Source organism: Cyrtonyx montezumae, unplaced genomic scaffold, assembly GCF_038088225.1.
Source record: "Cyrtonyx montezumae isolate F1298 unplaced genomic scaffold, pur_monq_1.0 scaffold_14, whole genome shotgun sequence".
Taxonomy (NCBI): Eukaryota; Metazoa; Chordata; class Aves; order Galliformes; family Odontophoridae; genus Cyrtonyx; species Cyrtonyx montezumae.
Genome location: NW_027071870.1, coordinates 5,944,663 through 5,961,656, shown reverse-complemented (window position 1 = coordinate 5,961,656; position 16,994 = coordinate 5,944,663). Strand labels below are relative to the sequence as shown.

The 16,994-nt window shown below is 37.2% G+C and overlaps 1 protein-coding gene across 1 annotated transcript in view; it reads right to left on the bottom strand.

Moving 5' to 3' along the window:
- Nucleotides 1-4,369: 4,369 nt before the first annotated feature.
- Nucleotides 4,370-16,994, bottom strand: part of SLC39A12 (solute carrier family 39 member 12) — a 30,292-nt gene continuing 17,667 nt past the window's right edge. The window contains exons 8-12 of the mRNA XM_065731572.1: nt 16,580-16,690; nt 14,110-14,173; nt 10,340-10,498; nt 8,568-8,755; nt 4,370-4,498 (exon numbers count right to left, since the gene is read on the bottom strand). Coding sequence (XP_065587644.1) covers nt 4,370-4,498; nt 8,568-8,755; nt 10,340-10,498; nt 14,110-14,173; nt 16,580-16,690 — 651 coding nt within the window. The remainder of the gene's footprint in view (nt 4,499-8,567; nt 8,756-10,339; nt 10,499-14,109; nt 14,174-16,579; nt 16,691-16,994) is intronic.

Below are 16,994 nucleotides of genomic sequence, written 5' to 3'. Positions count from 1 at the left end.
GTGCTGCGGGGTGGGCAGCAGGAGCCTGCACTCATTGAGTTATTGGCCAGATTACTTTCACGATATTCCTGATCTCCAAAACCAAGACAACATGAACCGTCTGGGAATTTGCCTGAACTGAGCTCCTACAGGACACTGCAGCTATAAAACCTTTCATCCTTTCACTGAAGCCATTAAAGTGCCAGGCTGAAGGATGTGGGAGCAGGAGGGAGGCCTCGCAGGGAGGGCTCTGTGGCCACCGGGCCCTCACTGCCTCCTGACATCTGCCTCCGCACAGGAAGCAGCCGGCCCTCTGTGTCCTACTCCCACACCAGGGTGTTCTGTGTGGCTTTCTGTGCTCCTACCCCCACACCAGAGAGCTTAGCACTGACTTTGGGCTGCTATGCCACGTCTCCCTCTGTGCCGGCTCTCTTATCAGAGACATAAAAGGATGAAGGCTCGTAATACATGACCCATGGCAGTGGCTGTGCACATAGGCTTTTTGCTCTTTTGAGGGAAGGAAATGAAGGTGGCTCAAGTAAAACACATTCCATGACTTTATGTTTTGATTAAAGCCATTGTGTAACTACTGCTTGTACTTTCTGTAGTCACATTCCTAAGGCTGCAATCACAATAGAAGGCAGCTTATTTTTAAGATGAAAGGAAGACTTGACAACAGGTTACAGTAAAGCTAAAAACAATAATAAATCATTCTCTTGTTACAAATTATCAACCTTAATCTTTGTTTGATATAAACCCATTTTTGGTTTCAAAATGCAAGCCAAAAACTGTTAACAATAATAATATGCTTTCTTCAAGGCAAGGTGAAAGAAAAGAAAATATGTTTCCTAAGGATACACTGCTATACCAAACAAGTTATCCTTTATTAAAAAAGACTGTTCTTCTTTTTTCTTTTACTTTGGAGAAATGCCATCTTCGTGTTTAAAGCTTAAAATACAGGGATGGAATAAATGGCAGTATTTAAAACATGCAGATGAGCTCCAGAAACTTTCTAAGGGCATTAGGATAGTTGGCTGCAAAGAAGGCGCTATTTATCTTAAGAGTCACTGGGTAATGTGTAACATATACAAAAAAAAAGAGGTACAAAGTCAACACTTACTCTTGAGCCCGTGTAGTTTGGAACTGGAATGATTTTTTATGAGGTTTTCTACCACTTAACTTCCAGGAAAAGGCACTGTAACAAACAAATTCCTTAAATCTTCTCTTTTATCTCATTTTCTATGTATGTAAGAAAGCAAGATATGTAGAATAGCAAGATATTTTCTTACTTTTATTTTTTTTTTAATTATAAGAGCACAAGAAAACTTAGATGGAAGAAAGAAATGCTAACCCCCTTCTTTCAGAAAAATTGCAGATTGATAAATTCTAGTGTTTCAAAGAAATGCTATGATTATCTAGTCAGAACTGCCCAACAGGCTGTAAAACTTCACCAAGTAATCTCTCCATCAAGCACGTAACATCTGTTTGAGAAATTGCATACCTCTCAGAGAGATACCCAGCCATGATTTAGCGGCTGCAAGTGATGAAGTTCTGCAGCCCTTACTCCGGATTTGACTCAATGAAAACATTGGCATAATATGTTCTGGCTGTTAGGTTTGGAGGAACAGAAAGAAATATCTGGCTTTAAATAGAACCTTGTTTGAAATCTGTATGAATAAACTCTACAGAACTTAAAACAAACAAAAAGAGAATGCATCGTAGAAATACTTATGCACCACCTTCTCTCTTGCAAGGACAGAAACTCATGTTCTTCAGCTGCTTTTCCTGGGCTGTGATAAAAAGATGAATCCTGCAGGTGGATCTCTTTGATTTAAATTGATTTAATTTTCAGTGATATATAGAAACAGTTTCCCTGTATGAAAGATAGTCTAGTCTCGCTTTATGTCTGCTATTTCTCCATCTTCAGTATCCAATTTTAAAGATACTAATGCCAGGCGAATTAGAGCAGAGGCACCAGTTTTAGTAGGCTCTCACAGGTGCCACAAGAATTCAAACTTGTATATGCTAGTGAGATGTCAGGTATTCAGCATCAATACCACCTCACAATGTAACTGAATCATTCATGTTCTGGTGTACACTACAAACACATGTTGTTGTGGCAGAAACAAGAAGTTATGGGCATTCTGTTCAACGTGTTTGTGCACACAGTGGAAGCTGGAAGCTGAATGAATATAATTACTTGTTAAATGTGATCAAGAAACCTGATAAATATATATATATACACAGCCAAAAGATGGTATTTTCCAAAGAGATGTGAACACAGTATGCTCACAGATCATTTCACTGTGAACCTCTGCTTGTATGCATCTTCAGAGAACACACTGCCAGAAATTAATTGCCCTTTTTCAGACACATTAATGATAGAAAACCATTTTAGAATATCATAATATTTCCAAAACATGTTCATGTTTGTATGGTTTTTTTCCTGTTGTAGTGAACATGAATCTCGTATAAGAATTCAAACAACAGTAGCCCTGTGTTTTGAAATAACAAAAGTTTCCAATATTCACTGGCACCATCTGATACAGGAATAGATTTTGCTTACGTCCAGTGGTGCCCTGTTATTGCTTGAATTGATGGTCACAGCTGAAGGTCACTGAATCGGTGCCAATACAATGAGATGAAATACTGGAAAGCTGCTTTAAAAAAAAAATAATAAAATCTTACCTTTCTAAAAACGAGCACAAACTCCTGAAAAATGTAAACTCTCAAAAGAGAAGCTAAGGCTTGTCAGCTGACTACGCAGCCTTCAAAGTTAAACCAACAAAAAAAGCAGTCATAACATTTGCACACCTACATAAAACAGGTTAGTGCTTTACTTTTTTGACTTTAAACAACTCAGTTCATTTCCCCAGTCAGTTAGAAACTTCCTGTGCGACTTTGGATAAATTGTTTAGGTTTTTGAAGGTATGTAAATATACTCTTAGATGCACATTGGAGTATTCGCTACAGATTCTCATAACTTACAGGCACATAAAATAGGTGCGTAGCAACCTTTAAAATTAACTTTAGTATTATTCCCAAAGGTAGCCTGTTGATGACTAGGGATCCACAATCCTACAAATCAAGGCCATTATATAATATTGACAATATTTTTCATTTTAGATTCTGATGATAAAGTAGCACAGTGCCCATAAAGCCTCTGAGAACTGACTGTGCACTAGAACAGCACTTGATATCTTCTGCAATATAAGAATAATTGTCCCTCCAGTAGGAGCTGTCAAGTAAACACATAGTGAGACAGACACACAGTATCACCACGTAGCCTTTTTTCAAGGTAGATTAAGACAAGGAAGGAAAGGATGCACTTTACTCGCATAAATATGTTTGTTCTGTAACTTGCCGTCCCTATTTTCACAGTTCATCAGAGCAGGGAGATGTAATGCATTTCAATTCTCACATAAAAACATGAATTAGATAGGGGAGGGTTCCTTATGTCAGCAATTGAAAGCGTGTAAGTAACGGATATCACAGTGTTGAACATTGCTCAGTACTTCCTGGAAGCTGCTCAGCACCTCAGAATTAGAATGGAAGTTTTGTATTTGTTTCAGGCTTGACTCTGTAATGCAAAATTAAATGAGTCATCTGTAATTTATGCAGAATTCCCTTGAATCCAAGAGGACTAATTACACACAAAAAATCCCTCAGGTTAGGAATTGCTGTAGGTCTCTCAGAGGGCACAGCTGGAAGGCACTACTGGTGTTTATTAATGATGGCTTAAAAGCAACATCTGGCTCAATGATTCCCTTGATTTGAGAAGGCTGGAAGGGATGGTGAGGGAAAGAAACCATATTTCTAGATCAAGAACTTCTCATTTTCACCTGCCACACAGGACCAGCAAGACAACCAAGGATCATTATACAGGCAAAGTGAATAACGCACATACTATAAAGAGATTGCTGTATGCAAATTAACAGTTTGGTTTTGTTATACTTTTTAGTTTAATATAAATACACTTATTTCTTATACTAAGAGACAACAAAGTTTTCTGCTTTGAATTATTCAACTACAGTTAGTCCACTTTAATTATGGCGTTTAGATGTGCTTTATTCTTTTCTTCGATCAGATTGGCAGTGATCACTGAGAGCATTCAACTAGAACAGCCTCGACAAAAACTAATCAAAAGCCCCTGTGAGTTTGAACATGGGGGTCTGGTAAACTCAGTAACAAATAAAACATATTTCTAAACATCTACATTTCCAAAAAGAAATCCAAAAATCTGAACAATAAGTTAATAAATGGAAATAGTTATCTACTGCTCAGATAGAAAAATCCCAAAAACTTAATTTATATCTTGCTATGACAGACGTGACAAAACTGAACACTATCCACTGTCATAAGTGGTACTTCAAGATTTCCGAAAGAAAACCTATATTTTAATTTTCTGTTCATATATAGCCAAGAGCAAGAGGCAAAGCCAGCCTAATAGTAATCCAAGGTTCTGTAGAAGAAACATCAACCAGGGTCGTCGTGTCTGAATATGAGTCATTTCAGGAAGCTAAAAAAAGAATAAGACACCAGAATGAGAGCGAGATATATTCATCTCTGGGAAAAAAGTCTTATGGGAAAACAAGACATACTTCATTAAAAAAGGCTTTCATCATGCTGGGTTTCTGGATGCAGCTATTAATCTGTAGCATGTTCTGTACATTGTAACAACACAGATCTTGACATTGAAATACTTCAATTAATAAACCTCCATCCGTTTTTGTTCTCTCACTAACACCGGCACGAATAGACGAGATTCCAAGATTTACTAAGAGTAATTTTATGCAGCTGTCTGTATGGGCATTTTTATTGAGCAAAATTAGTGATTCCCATTTGTGTGAATAAAATAGTTTGAGGTATTTTGTTTCTGTACTATATATAGGGTCAATCCTGCTCCTACTGAAATAATTGGCAATGCTCTTTCTTACTTGGGCTCTAGTAAGCACGTAAGTAGAAAACAAAATCTATTTAATATGCCAAAAATAAAAAATAAAAAAAAAACCTTTAATATTTTTCTCTGAAAGTTTTAAATCAAGTAAAGCAGCAGCAGCTGTTTATAACCATATTAAAAGCTACTTACACATTGACCTTCCACCCTACATGATCTCTTTTAGCAAAGCTCTAAACGAGATATATGCCTCAATAGAATCTGTGAAAATAATGCCCCAGGCTCAGACTCTCAGCATTCATGTTTTGTGTTATTGACGCCAGGAATGATACTAACAACTGCTGATATCTTCACATCCATTTTGGAAATGCAGTAATGGCCAGTGCTGATTTATGTTATACACATGGCACAGTAGGCTGCTGAGAATGTTTTAAAAGAGAATCCTCAGCAGGCAGCAGCATTTCAGCATCCAGTGCAGATCTCCCCTCCCTCCATCTAACATATCTGCATGTTGCCAAGTGTGCAGACCACTGTAATGGCCTTGTCCAGCAAGACGTCCCTGCTTATCGCTCTGACAATAAAAGCTGACTGCTGTCCCACTGTCAGCTGCGATTCCCCTTCTCCCTGAACCTGCTGTACAGAAATGGGAAAGCACAGCAGAGACAAACACTATGGTTGGAAAGCATACGGCGATTCAAGCAGTTATTCAGTGCTGTAACACCACCCTTTAATAGCACTGTATTCCAGCTGCTGGAGGAAAAAGAGTTACTGATAACTGAACGACTATTTTGTTCCGGTTCCAGCTCATGTTTTTATAATGAGCAAACAAAGGACAGGAAGAATTAGCAAGTACAGGGCTGAACGAAGGAATGAGGGCTCTCAGCCGTGTGCTGGATAAACACAAGCTCCACCATCATGGTGAACAGCTGCTGTGCCACAACAGCACAATAAGCCACTTTAGAAATACTCTTCTGCCTCTGAAATCAGAAAGATTTTTAAGGTTAGTCAGTGAAAACTTCAGGTAGGTGCCTCAGAGAACAGCTGGCTAGCTCATATTTCTTGGATGCTTAAATACTTTTTCCTGCTCTTATCCTCTTCATTTTAAATTAGACAGTAAGTCTTCTCTGGTCAGGAACCACACAAACCTACATGATTTGTACAATCACTCAGAAATGACATTCCAGTCCTTAGGGTTTAATGCAATGCATGTACTTTCATAAATATTTATCCATAGTGATTACATCACAGATACTCATCGGAGACGCTGATTAAAGATTGGGAAGTTTGTCTCTCAAGAGGAAAGAGAGATGTGCCTTGTCAAAGAAACAATTCATTAGGAGGGAGTTACTCTGTTACATTTCATATTTTGGCATATGCAGCTTTGATTCAGATTAAATGAATGTTAAAGATAACTGTACTTGTTACAGAAAGACTGGGGCAAATACTGCAGTGCTATAATTATTGTTATGACCCTTAAACAGAGGGCAGGCACACAAAAAAAATCTCTCAATATTGCTCATAACACGGTGTTTTTCAGGGGATTTAATTTTGGTTAAACAACATCTAAAGCCTTGATGTTACAGGTTTTGACTTACATGTATATCTTGAAGCTATCAATTTACAACGTAGTATTCCACTAGAGCATACACAGTCACAAGACAAAATGAGCCTCCCTTCTTCCCTCCCTGATGTCTATGAGGATGAAATTCTGCAAAATTCCCTGGGTAAAACAACGAAGACTATAAATCATTTTATCACTTGCCCTACTCCCCAGATTTTTAATTAATTAGTTTACCCTGCTTGTAAATGGAGCCAGAATACCATTTTTAGGTATAGAAGCAGTTTTGTGTGTTCTATTGCTGCAGCAGTCTCACAGTGCTGTCCTGCCAGTGAGCCTCTATCTCCTATCCCTCAGCATTCCAGAACACAAAAATCAGGAAGTAAACATTCATAAATTATGCTTTGAACCCCATTTGGTATTTGTACAGCTTTGTCAGGAACACTGATATTTGCTGTTTTCAGATGAGAACACAACACTGAACAGAAGTTACTTCCATGAAGAAAACTGAAAAATATATAAAGCACTGCAGATTTTCGTTTATGATGTTCTATGCAAACACACAAAACTTCAGATCTATAGATTCCCTTTGATATTCGGTGCTTGCGTTTCTGGAAAATGCAATGGCTGTTGTTTTGAAAAAAGCAGAGAAAAGCTGCTTGGAATCCCTTTTGTTCATAAGAGGGAGGTGAGAGAAATAGAAGATACTCCTCTCTTCTTCCACTCACATCACGGTTATGGAGTTGAGAACAAGTTGTAAACGTGTTGATAGGGGAGTTTGATCCCTGATGGATTCTGATCCTGCACTGAAGGGAAAATATGACTAAGCCCTTAGCCACTTTAATAAAACCATGCCTATTGAAAAGGAAGGCCGTATAACTTCCAAATTTCTCCAACAGAACAAGATGCAACTATGCAACTTAGTACACAGTGTTCTTGTCAGTTATTCACCACCTCAATCCAGACAGTTGATGCATCTGCAGCTCTTCAGCAGCTCCCTCATAAGCTCTTGGGAACATTTTATGTTACATTTCTTCTATTATAGCAGGAAAAAAAAGGACTGAAATACACCCAGGGTCTAAGGTCAGTGACTACAAGTAGATTTTTAAATCGGTAATAATAATGACATGGCATATCAGGTTTCAAATGTTATTCTTGAACCTGGCAAATTACATCATAGGCAGGAAGTAGGGAATGATAGTAAACAGAACAGAGACAGGCTGAAGGCTCAAGAAAAGCAAAGTAAAAATTCATAAAGAGAGAAAATTCCTTTTTTCCCCTCTGGATCTAATGACATAGTATGCTCAGTGCTTGTTTGAGAGCTTGCAAACAACTTTACATTAATATACGTTATCTAAAAAGTGTGACACTTAGTAAGCTGGCAAGGTAATTAGGTTTTGTGTTGTTATGAGTGTAACATTTAGCTACCTCTTCAATAAATGATGTGTCCTGAGGCACCTTCATGAGTTACGACTCCACAGCATTCTGCAGTTCTTAGACCTCTCTCATAATGTGTCTTCACATTTTATTTTTCTATAGTTAGATCACTGCTATTGAACTAAGGGTATGAAAAATTATGGGAATTATGAGACAATCTAATGGGTTTTGAATTGCTTAGAATCTCATCCAAACCTCTCAGAAATAGAAAGGCAGGCCAGAAAGAGCACAGGATAAACATGCCACATTTTAGTTCAGAAACTGCAGATTCATGTTGAAATAATGGATTAAGAGTATATAGAAAAAAAGAAGCAAAAAAAAAAAAAAAGTTATCAAGTTATACAAGACTTTTTAGAAGACCTGGATGTTCAAATATTTCTTTGTTACTTTCAGTTATCTCTAATTCTTCAATTATACCATTAACCTGTCTAAAAGTCCTCTGTGTCGCTTTCATATGTCACCCTCTTTACAGTTTTATTTCAGTCTTTCATTACTAATTACATCTATAGTGACAGTGACACCAAACAAATCCAGATCATTTTTCTAAGCTCTGTACACATACAGGGCCAGAAGACATGCTCTTCCCAAGAAACCTACAAAATTTCTTTTCCTTCAAGTTCATCCCCCTGCATTCGACACCCATCTGTGATACAGCTATGTTAGAAGAGAAGTATAATAATAGGCAGAATCTCTCACCATTTCTGCTAAAGATAAATACAAGAACATTCCAGCTGTAGCAGTAAAAATCCAGTTTTGAATGCACGGATCCGTTGATACAGAAAGGCCAATATAAAGCCCTAAGAATGCCGTTAGTGCACTTATAAAATTCATCAAAATTGCAATCTTCGTGGGGAGCCCTGTACTCAGAAGCACAGCAAAATCTCCTGCATAGAGAAAGACAACAAAAAGTTGTTAGTGGCTAAATCTGTTTGAAAGATTCTTCATAATAAAAGTACAAAGGAGACAGCAAAGGATGGAGGATTACCCTTAGATTTCTATAAAATTGGTGGTGTACTCATCTTGTGTGGAAAAACAACCACCCTAAACAGCTTGTATTTGTTTAGCTGTTCCTAAAGATAGCACAGAATATATACAGGAGTAACTTCTGCTAGTTCTCAGTGTTCTGTGACATTTCCAGCTTGGATAAATGCAAAAGGGAAGTCACATGTTTTCCCCAAGTTTTAAATCTTACTTTTTACTTGCCAGTTAAAATCATGCAAGCATATCTACAACCAGCTTTCTCAGCGTTGTACAGGTGCTACAAGTCAGAAAAACCTATGCCTGTCCAATTCCAGTTCTAGTTTAATTCCACTGATTTCAGACCTAATTAAATTTAGTAAATTGTACATAAGAAAGCCATCATGGATTTTTTCCTTCTAAAAATCAATGGTTTCCTAACAGGCCCACATAAATGATTTTAGTTTCTTTTCTGTGCATGTGGAAATACCTCTTTGACACTGCACTGCATCACCAGAACTAAGAAGGTCTCTTTGGAGTTAGCTGTTCAGTACTTTCATGGTTTCCTTGCTATGCAAACACGAGTCACCAGTTATACAAGAATTCCCCACCCACTTTTTGAGGGGAAGAAGTTTTCTACAGATACAGCACTTGAAACCTCCACACATTTTAAAATAAGAAAAAAACAAAACCCAAAGTTCTCATTTTGGACCTGCCAGCATATATATGTTCATCAACACAATGTCAGGAACAGCTTCAACAATACTGAAAGATTTACAACAAGGAGATAATTGGGAAAATTTTTCAACAGAGCTATCTTGCTGTCCTGTCTGCTAGTAAAATGGGTCATATATCTTCCTTTATTATCTTGTTAGTCTTGATTAGTAGCAGGAACGAGAGTACCCTGAAGAATACATTGTTAAATGTCTCCACTGCGTATTAAAACTCTTGCATAGTCTATTGTGTCAGATATGGCATTTGGCACACATGGCTCTTGCTCACAGACCACAGTTTTCTTCTGTTTAAACATGAGAATAAAGAGCTACTCTGATCTGATAGAATTTACAACTGAAGAAGATGGCAGCCAATCACACGAGGGAAGAACAGAGAAGTACAAACCCTTTTTACATACTCGCCCCATGTGTATCCATTTAGCATGTTTTTTTCAATCACAGAATCAAGGAATCATTTGAGTTGAAAGGGACCCCTAAAGATCATGTGGTCCAACTCTCCTGCATGAACAGAGACACCTACAGCTAGATCAGGAGCTCAGAGCCCAGTCCAGCCTGATCTTGTGTGTCTCCATGGATGGGGCATCCACCACATCACTGGGCAACCTGTTCCATTTCTCACTATCCTTACTGTAGAAAAAAACTTTTTCATTATAGCTGTTTCTCCTTGCCCTATCCATGATGGTGCTATAAGCAGTTCTCACTAATATAATACAGGAAATAATTCTTTGGAAAGCACGTAACTACAAAGCCAGTCAGAAATACACATATATTTCTTACCCATTTCATGAGGAATTTCATGGCATAAAATAGCAACAGTCGTTGTCACACCTGTTTCTGTTGAGGATGAGAATGCTGCTCCTATTACCAAGCCATCAGCAAAATTGTGAAGACTGTCACCCACCAAAACCATGATTGCTAACAAGCTAATTCTTTTCTCTAGGAAAAAAAAAAGAAAAATAAAGAGAAAAAAGCAACTAAAATGCCCAGAAGCTTAAACACATATTCTTGCTATGTTACAAATGTTTGTTTTTGCTAAATTAACATATAACAAAAGTCACAGGAAACAGAGGACAATAATTTTTATCTCTTCTGCCCTTGTTATTGCTCTTCTTTCAAAACACTTGAAATGGAAAAGTAAGTTGTAGAATCATTCAGAGATTAAAATACCAGAAAGTATCATCCTGGCTTTTTTTGTTTGTTTTGGGTTGTTTTGAGTCCAATCTCATGATATGCTCTAAGAGTTTCCATTAATCTTTCTGGTTGTTGAAATTTGCACAAGTTTTCCTGCATCCTATATTTCTTTTCCTTAAAATGAAGGAGGTTTTACACTATATAGCTATAATGAAGTCAAATAGTATCATACAGCTGATCATTGTAAATCTGTAAAGCATTATAATATTAATAATGAGTTGTATTTTCAGGGTATTCATTTTACAAGATTGCATTAAGCACAGAGAAAGAGAAAAAAGGCAATAAACCCCAGAGTACCACTATTAGTGCAGTGTTATATCATCATTTCCAACTTTTGTTCCAATCAATTAATAGCAATTGCACTCACAGTACTCCTGTCTACAGCGTCACTCATGGATGCAGGCACTTGTTTTTCCCTTCCCATATGTTCAGTGAACTTAGTGTGGACAGGACATTTGATGCTTGAGACATTTAGCAAGACTTTCTGACATGACAGGAGAGGCACTGGATGTGATGTTAAGTGTTGATGTCAAGGCAGGGAATTGGACACTCTCTGTGTATTCTGTAACCCAGACAGCTGGGCAGCATGCTGAGTGAACTTGTGGGTGGGATTTCAACTCCTCGAGTAGCAGTGAGCCCAATATTTAGACTTAATGACTAGGCTTTGGAACAAATTTTATATGCTCCCCAAAGTTATCCACAATCCATTTTATCCACAGTCTTACAAGCAGGACCTTCTAAGGCCTCCCAGGAAACTCATCCAGCTTCCCTCTATGCAGGAATGGACAGTTTGCTTTGCAAAGATTTATGCCTGGAAAGTGAGGTCATGATTTGGGCCCTAAGCAGCATGTGTTTTCCCCAAGTGTTGCTGAACCCTCACAGACATAATGTGACAGTCTGAAGAGCTGTGCAGAACTGCCTGAATATTGTTATTACAAGGTTTCACCTCAGAAATGTTGTTCCAGAGGTGACCATTTTATAGTGATGGGGAGATGTTTTTCTTATAAAAACTGCCTAGAACTGAAGCTTCCAGGCTATTATAAAAAAAAAAAAAAAAGCCAACACATTACACATAAAAGCCTAACAACTGTATTCAGAAAATCCTCCCCAGTTGCCTGAGAGCACTGCGGGCTCAGAACAATTGGCAGACCTGTTAGGTTTCCCTGCCAGCTTCCAGAGCCAGACATGGATGTCCCCAGTTTGCACAGTTCTTTCTAAACACTATGTGCAGTTTATAATCAATAGTGCAGAGCATGAGTTACATAGAAATAATAGATTGTTGCACTAGATTGAGGTTGTGATTGGTAGTCAGGAGCGGTGAGGATGAAATCAGGGCCTGCCCTGAGACATGATGTGTCCGCTCTATGGAAGGACCTGACTGTTGAAAAAGACTTAGCATAATTACTGGAATTCATTCCAGTGTGTTGTTTATAATATAACATAGGGGTCAGGTTAACATTATGAAGCAATTGCAAATGTAAACATCATGAATGTACTCAGCAGAAAGTTAAGACGATGTGTATATAAACAAATCAGAATGATTTCTTCGCTTTTAGCCAATTTTAGAGCACCTTAGTTACTAGCAATTGTCTCACTGCATTGCACTGCTGCAACCGTAACTGTTAACTATCAGTTTGCCACCATTTCTATATCCTCTCTTGTTCTTAAAGATTGCCACCCTTATTTTGATAATTTTATCTGCTGAAATAGGGGATTGATACTCATAACAAATGCTTTCCATACATTTCCTAAGAAAACTAATGAGTACAGGACTCCTATCAGAGATCGTGCTTTTTGAGCTTTGAATACAAGTTTAAAGCAAACATTTAGCCATAAATATATATATTTTTCAATATTTTCATTACTCATACAGCAAGAATATTTCTAGTTAATATAACATCTGAGAATACAAAAGAAAACATGCTGGTTTATCTTTCAAGATGTTGTAGAATGAGAGTGAATATATGAGAAGGAGAGGGCCAGCAGAGAGATCTATCCTTCCAGTAGTCCTTTGCTTTCTGGGTTACTCACTGGCTGCCTCCTCTCACAGTCCTACCTGAAATGCATTTCTGAAGGGGTCAGATTTCTGCCTTATAGAGTCAGATTTCATTCTGTTTGAGGATGGAATTAACATTGAGCTCAGTGTGTTTATGCTTTGAGCTCCTTGAAAAAAAAGTTATTACGATATAAACTTGAAAATAGGTATTCCCAAGGAAAAAAAGCCAAGTCAAACAACAACAACAAAATAACTATGAAACTCACAGAGTGATTGCCCTTCCCTACTATAGCTTCACTTACTAGTTTCTAATATAAAGGTAAAATTGAACTGTGAGTAAGAAATGGGAGCGAAGAATATTAGTCAGAAAGCACATCAAATTTAGCTATACACCTTTGGCAACTAATAACACTGAGATCACTAGAAATCTGTTTCTGCCGAGCAAGGAGTTATGCCTGAACAGAATGGAAACATCTAGAGATGGACTAGACAGTTCCACTGAAATTGGCTCTGCATTGTGTACTGCAGGGTAGGTGAGACTGAAGAACTAGAAATACAGTTTTGAAATGTCTCAGAAATGGAAATGAAGTGCACAAGAACAGAGAAGAATATTAAAAACCTAGAAGAAGATAATGGAATTGTTAAACAAAGCAACTCATGACATGAGATTTAAGATAACAAAAAAAGGAAGGTTGATTATAGTAAATAAATTGATTTCAATTAAAATGCTTCTCTCTCAGTTGAATGACTTCAACACCACTAAATTCAACAAGGTTACACAAGTAAAGACAGTTTTATGGAGTAAGCAGCATCAAAACAGAGAAGACAAGAATTACTTCAGTGCTTTCTGAAGAAAACAGTTTATACTAAAACCAAGAGCCATCCTGAGTACAGAATTCCACACATGTAATAAATCATCTCTAGTTCAAAGAGGCTATTACTTTACCATGTAAGAGAAGGAAGCAGAACTATACTAACATAGTGAGCAAAAAACAAAACAAAACACAATCACTTCAGTACCTTCAGAATAAAGGCCCCAGCAAAGTTTACAATTATAAAAATCTGTTTCATATTAAATTTTGAATGCTCCTTTTTAAGCAAAGGATTCAGAAAAATAGTTTGCACCAGTGAATAAACAAACACTAACGCGTGGACACCCTAAGATTAATGAACTTCACTATTACAGGGTTGGCAGTTGTAAAGGTCTTTAAGCAGTGATTTAATTATGTATCCAAGCACCATCAGATGTGGTGACGTAGCACACAGCAAACACAGAGCTAAGCCAACTTCACACTTTCTATTCCATCTTAGGTCTTAAAGCTTTTCCTATTGCTTGCCTGATCTTTTTATTGATACTAACTTTTTGTGCTGATCACTTTGTTGCCCGGAGGAACTTCAGCAGATTCAGAATCTTCTGGGCTTCTCTAATTAAAAGGAAAGATAATAGATAAGTGTTAAGGGGCTTTTCCCACTGCTGCTATAAATATAGGAAAATATAAACTCGTGCATTTTAAAATAAAGATTGCTGCTGCTATTTTGATAGAAATCATTAGCTTTATATATTGAGTGCTGACAGTGTGACAGATATTGAATAATAATAATAAAAAAAAAACCTTTGCTCCTTTGCTCAGAATTTTTTTGCAGTTTTATAATCCCCCCAAAAAATCATGCTTCTGCTTGGATACACAAATATCTGAGCCAAATGTGGAACTATAAAGGACATCATAATTCAAATCTTATCTTTCAAGTTTGTCATAAAAATACAACTGCAGTTTCATGCTGGATAGCGGATTTCCAAGGAAAACGTGTATATACCAGTCTCCTTGGTGTTCCATGACTTTCACAATAGCTACAAGCACTATAGCCGAGTTCTCCTTCCCTACTCTCCCTGCTGTTTGTAAAGCTGTTTGCTGAAAAGAAAATATGCAGCATGAGCAATTATTAAAATGTAGCTCATCAGGATGTATTTCATTTACATTCACAACAAAAACTGTGCTGTCAGAGTTACTGAAACACTCTTTCAGGAAATAGGAAGAAAGGTTAAAGAAAAAGTCTTTTTTTCTTCAGGGTGATAGGCCCCAGTTGCCTGCCTCGTGGCCTTTCCTCAGGGCTTGATCATCAGCAGGCAGCCCCAGCCGGGCATAATAGCTCATGAGCACACTCTGCTGCGTGCTTTACCCTTAGTGAAGAAGTAAGGAAAGATACAGCGGCTTCGTCCTGGCCCCAGAGAGTTAATCTGATGAATCAGCCCTAATGTTTAATTAAAGAAACTGCAACTGTGGGAAGAGAAGGGAGAAGGTGAGGAATGTCTCTGTCTGACCCTCTAGCTTCCTGGGACTTATCTTTCTGTCTAAAGAAATTAGAGGTTTATGTAAGGGTGAGAGATGCCAAAAAAAAAAAAAAAAAATTGTTTGAAACTAGAAAAGTTGAATTACTAATCATTATCTTTTTTGGTTGTCCAAACAAAGCATGAAAAGCATATTAAAGCTATTATGGCAGCCAGTGAAGAGTCAACAGCAGCCCAGAAGAGTGCTTTGTTAGGGTCACTGACCACCACTGCAAAAACTATAGCAGAGATGGGTATTGGCTGCAAAATAGGATGTTTCTTGGCTAGTATTAGCTTGGTTGTGGTATAGGATTTGTGCTGTAGAGGCACAAGGAGCAAAAGGAAAGGATTTGTTTTTTAAATTCTACATTTAAAAGGAAAAATAAAAGTCTTTAATTCCCATGATTGAAGCCAGCCATATGAATTCCAGTAATTGTTTCATTTCTCTTATAATATTTATTCACATGCCACTTCTTTGATCTCTGGGTCAAAACTGCAGGGCTGATCACTGACCTGAAGGATTTATAAGCTTTTCTTAGTCAACCAGCGTTTTTCTTACTATTACTCACATGACTGAAAAATTGGCTGTTCTTGTACAAGCTAGCTAAGTCAGGTTAGTTTGTGTGATATACACAACTTCAGGGTGATCTTGCAGCCAAAAGGAAGGACTAGATTATTCCTTACCATAAACAGGAAGCAAAGACATGACTCATAAATTAGTAAACATTTTTCAGTAGGCTCTTCACTCTGCATTCAAGTGACAGTTTCTCAACTGTGCTTCAGAGAAGAGCAGTGGCTCATGAAACTCACCCATCACAGCTGCTTGTTAAAATGGATTTCACATTATGGAACTTCTCTGATTTAAATTACCATGAACATAAATATCTATGTATTCCATAGATAGGTGAAGAAATTGGTTGGAAAAAGAGAAAACACGTTAGAAGTAATGAGTGAATTTACTTTGCAAAGAAATCTGTCTGTATATCCTCCACAGATGGATAGGAAATTATGTAATTTCTTACATGTAAGCACTGCTCCCAGATATACAGCTTGGTTGTATTACTCTTCAAATTTGCAGAAAAAAAATATCCAAGCCAATATCAAGATCTCTTCTGTTCAGCACTTATATACTTAACTCTCCCAGTAGCAAAACCTGAAATCCTTCCCATGGGAGAGTCTGCCCTTACATATAATTTCATAAAGAAGTATTTGAAGATTTCTTTTTTTCTCTATCTCAACAGTAGGTAGTACAGGACGTGTGTAGTTATCTGCTACATACTGAAGAAAAGTCATTAGAAAAATTTATGCTTGAATTTTCTCTGTAAAAGGTTATTATAAGCTCCAAAATCTATAGATTCCTGACAATCATGTCATATAATAAAGGAAAAAAAATCAACAAAGACTGAAAACTAATATTGATTTATTATACTAATTTGGTTCATTTTTGAGGAACAAAGAAAGAAGAACATAAAAGTCAGGGAAGTATTTCATATTGGCAACCTACCAACTGTATGGTTGAAGTAGATTTGTCTCTGTCTGAACGTTCATTTAATTCAGATTCCACTGGAAGATCATGGGAATGTTCCCAGTGCCCATTAACTAAAGAAAGGCCCTGCTGAATGAAGATGCTTTGCAATTAATTCTTAAATCCACTGAACACAGGTGCAGTTTTTCTCAAACTTCTGAGAAAATTTGGCACTTACAAAAACTGTTTTTATTGTCTGGCACTGACATTTCCTAATGCTTATTTGGTTAAAAAAAAAAAAGCTTGAAACGTGATTGCAGAAATATATTTTATTTTGAAGCTGAAAATGAAAAATTGTTTAAACATTTTAAAGCTTTCTTTTTAATTGTGAGATGATGATAATGCTCTTCTCTCTAAGTATGTAGCATTAGTAACAACTTTTTTTTTTTTTTTT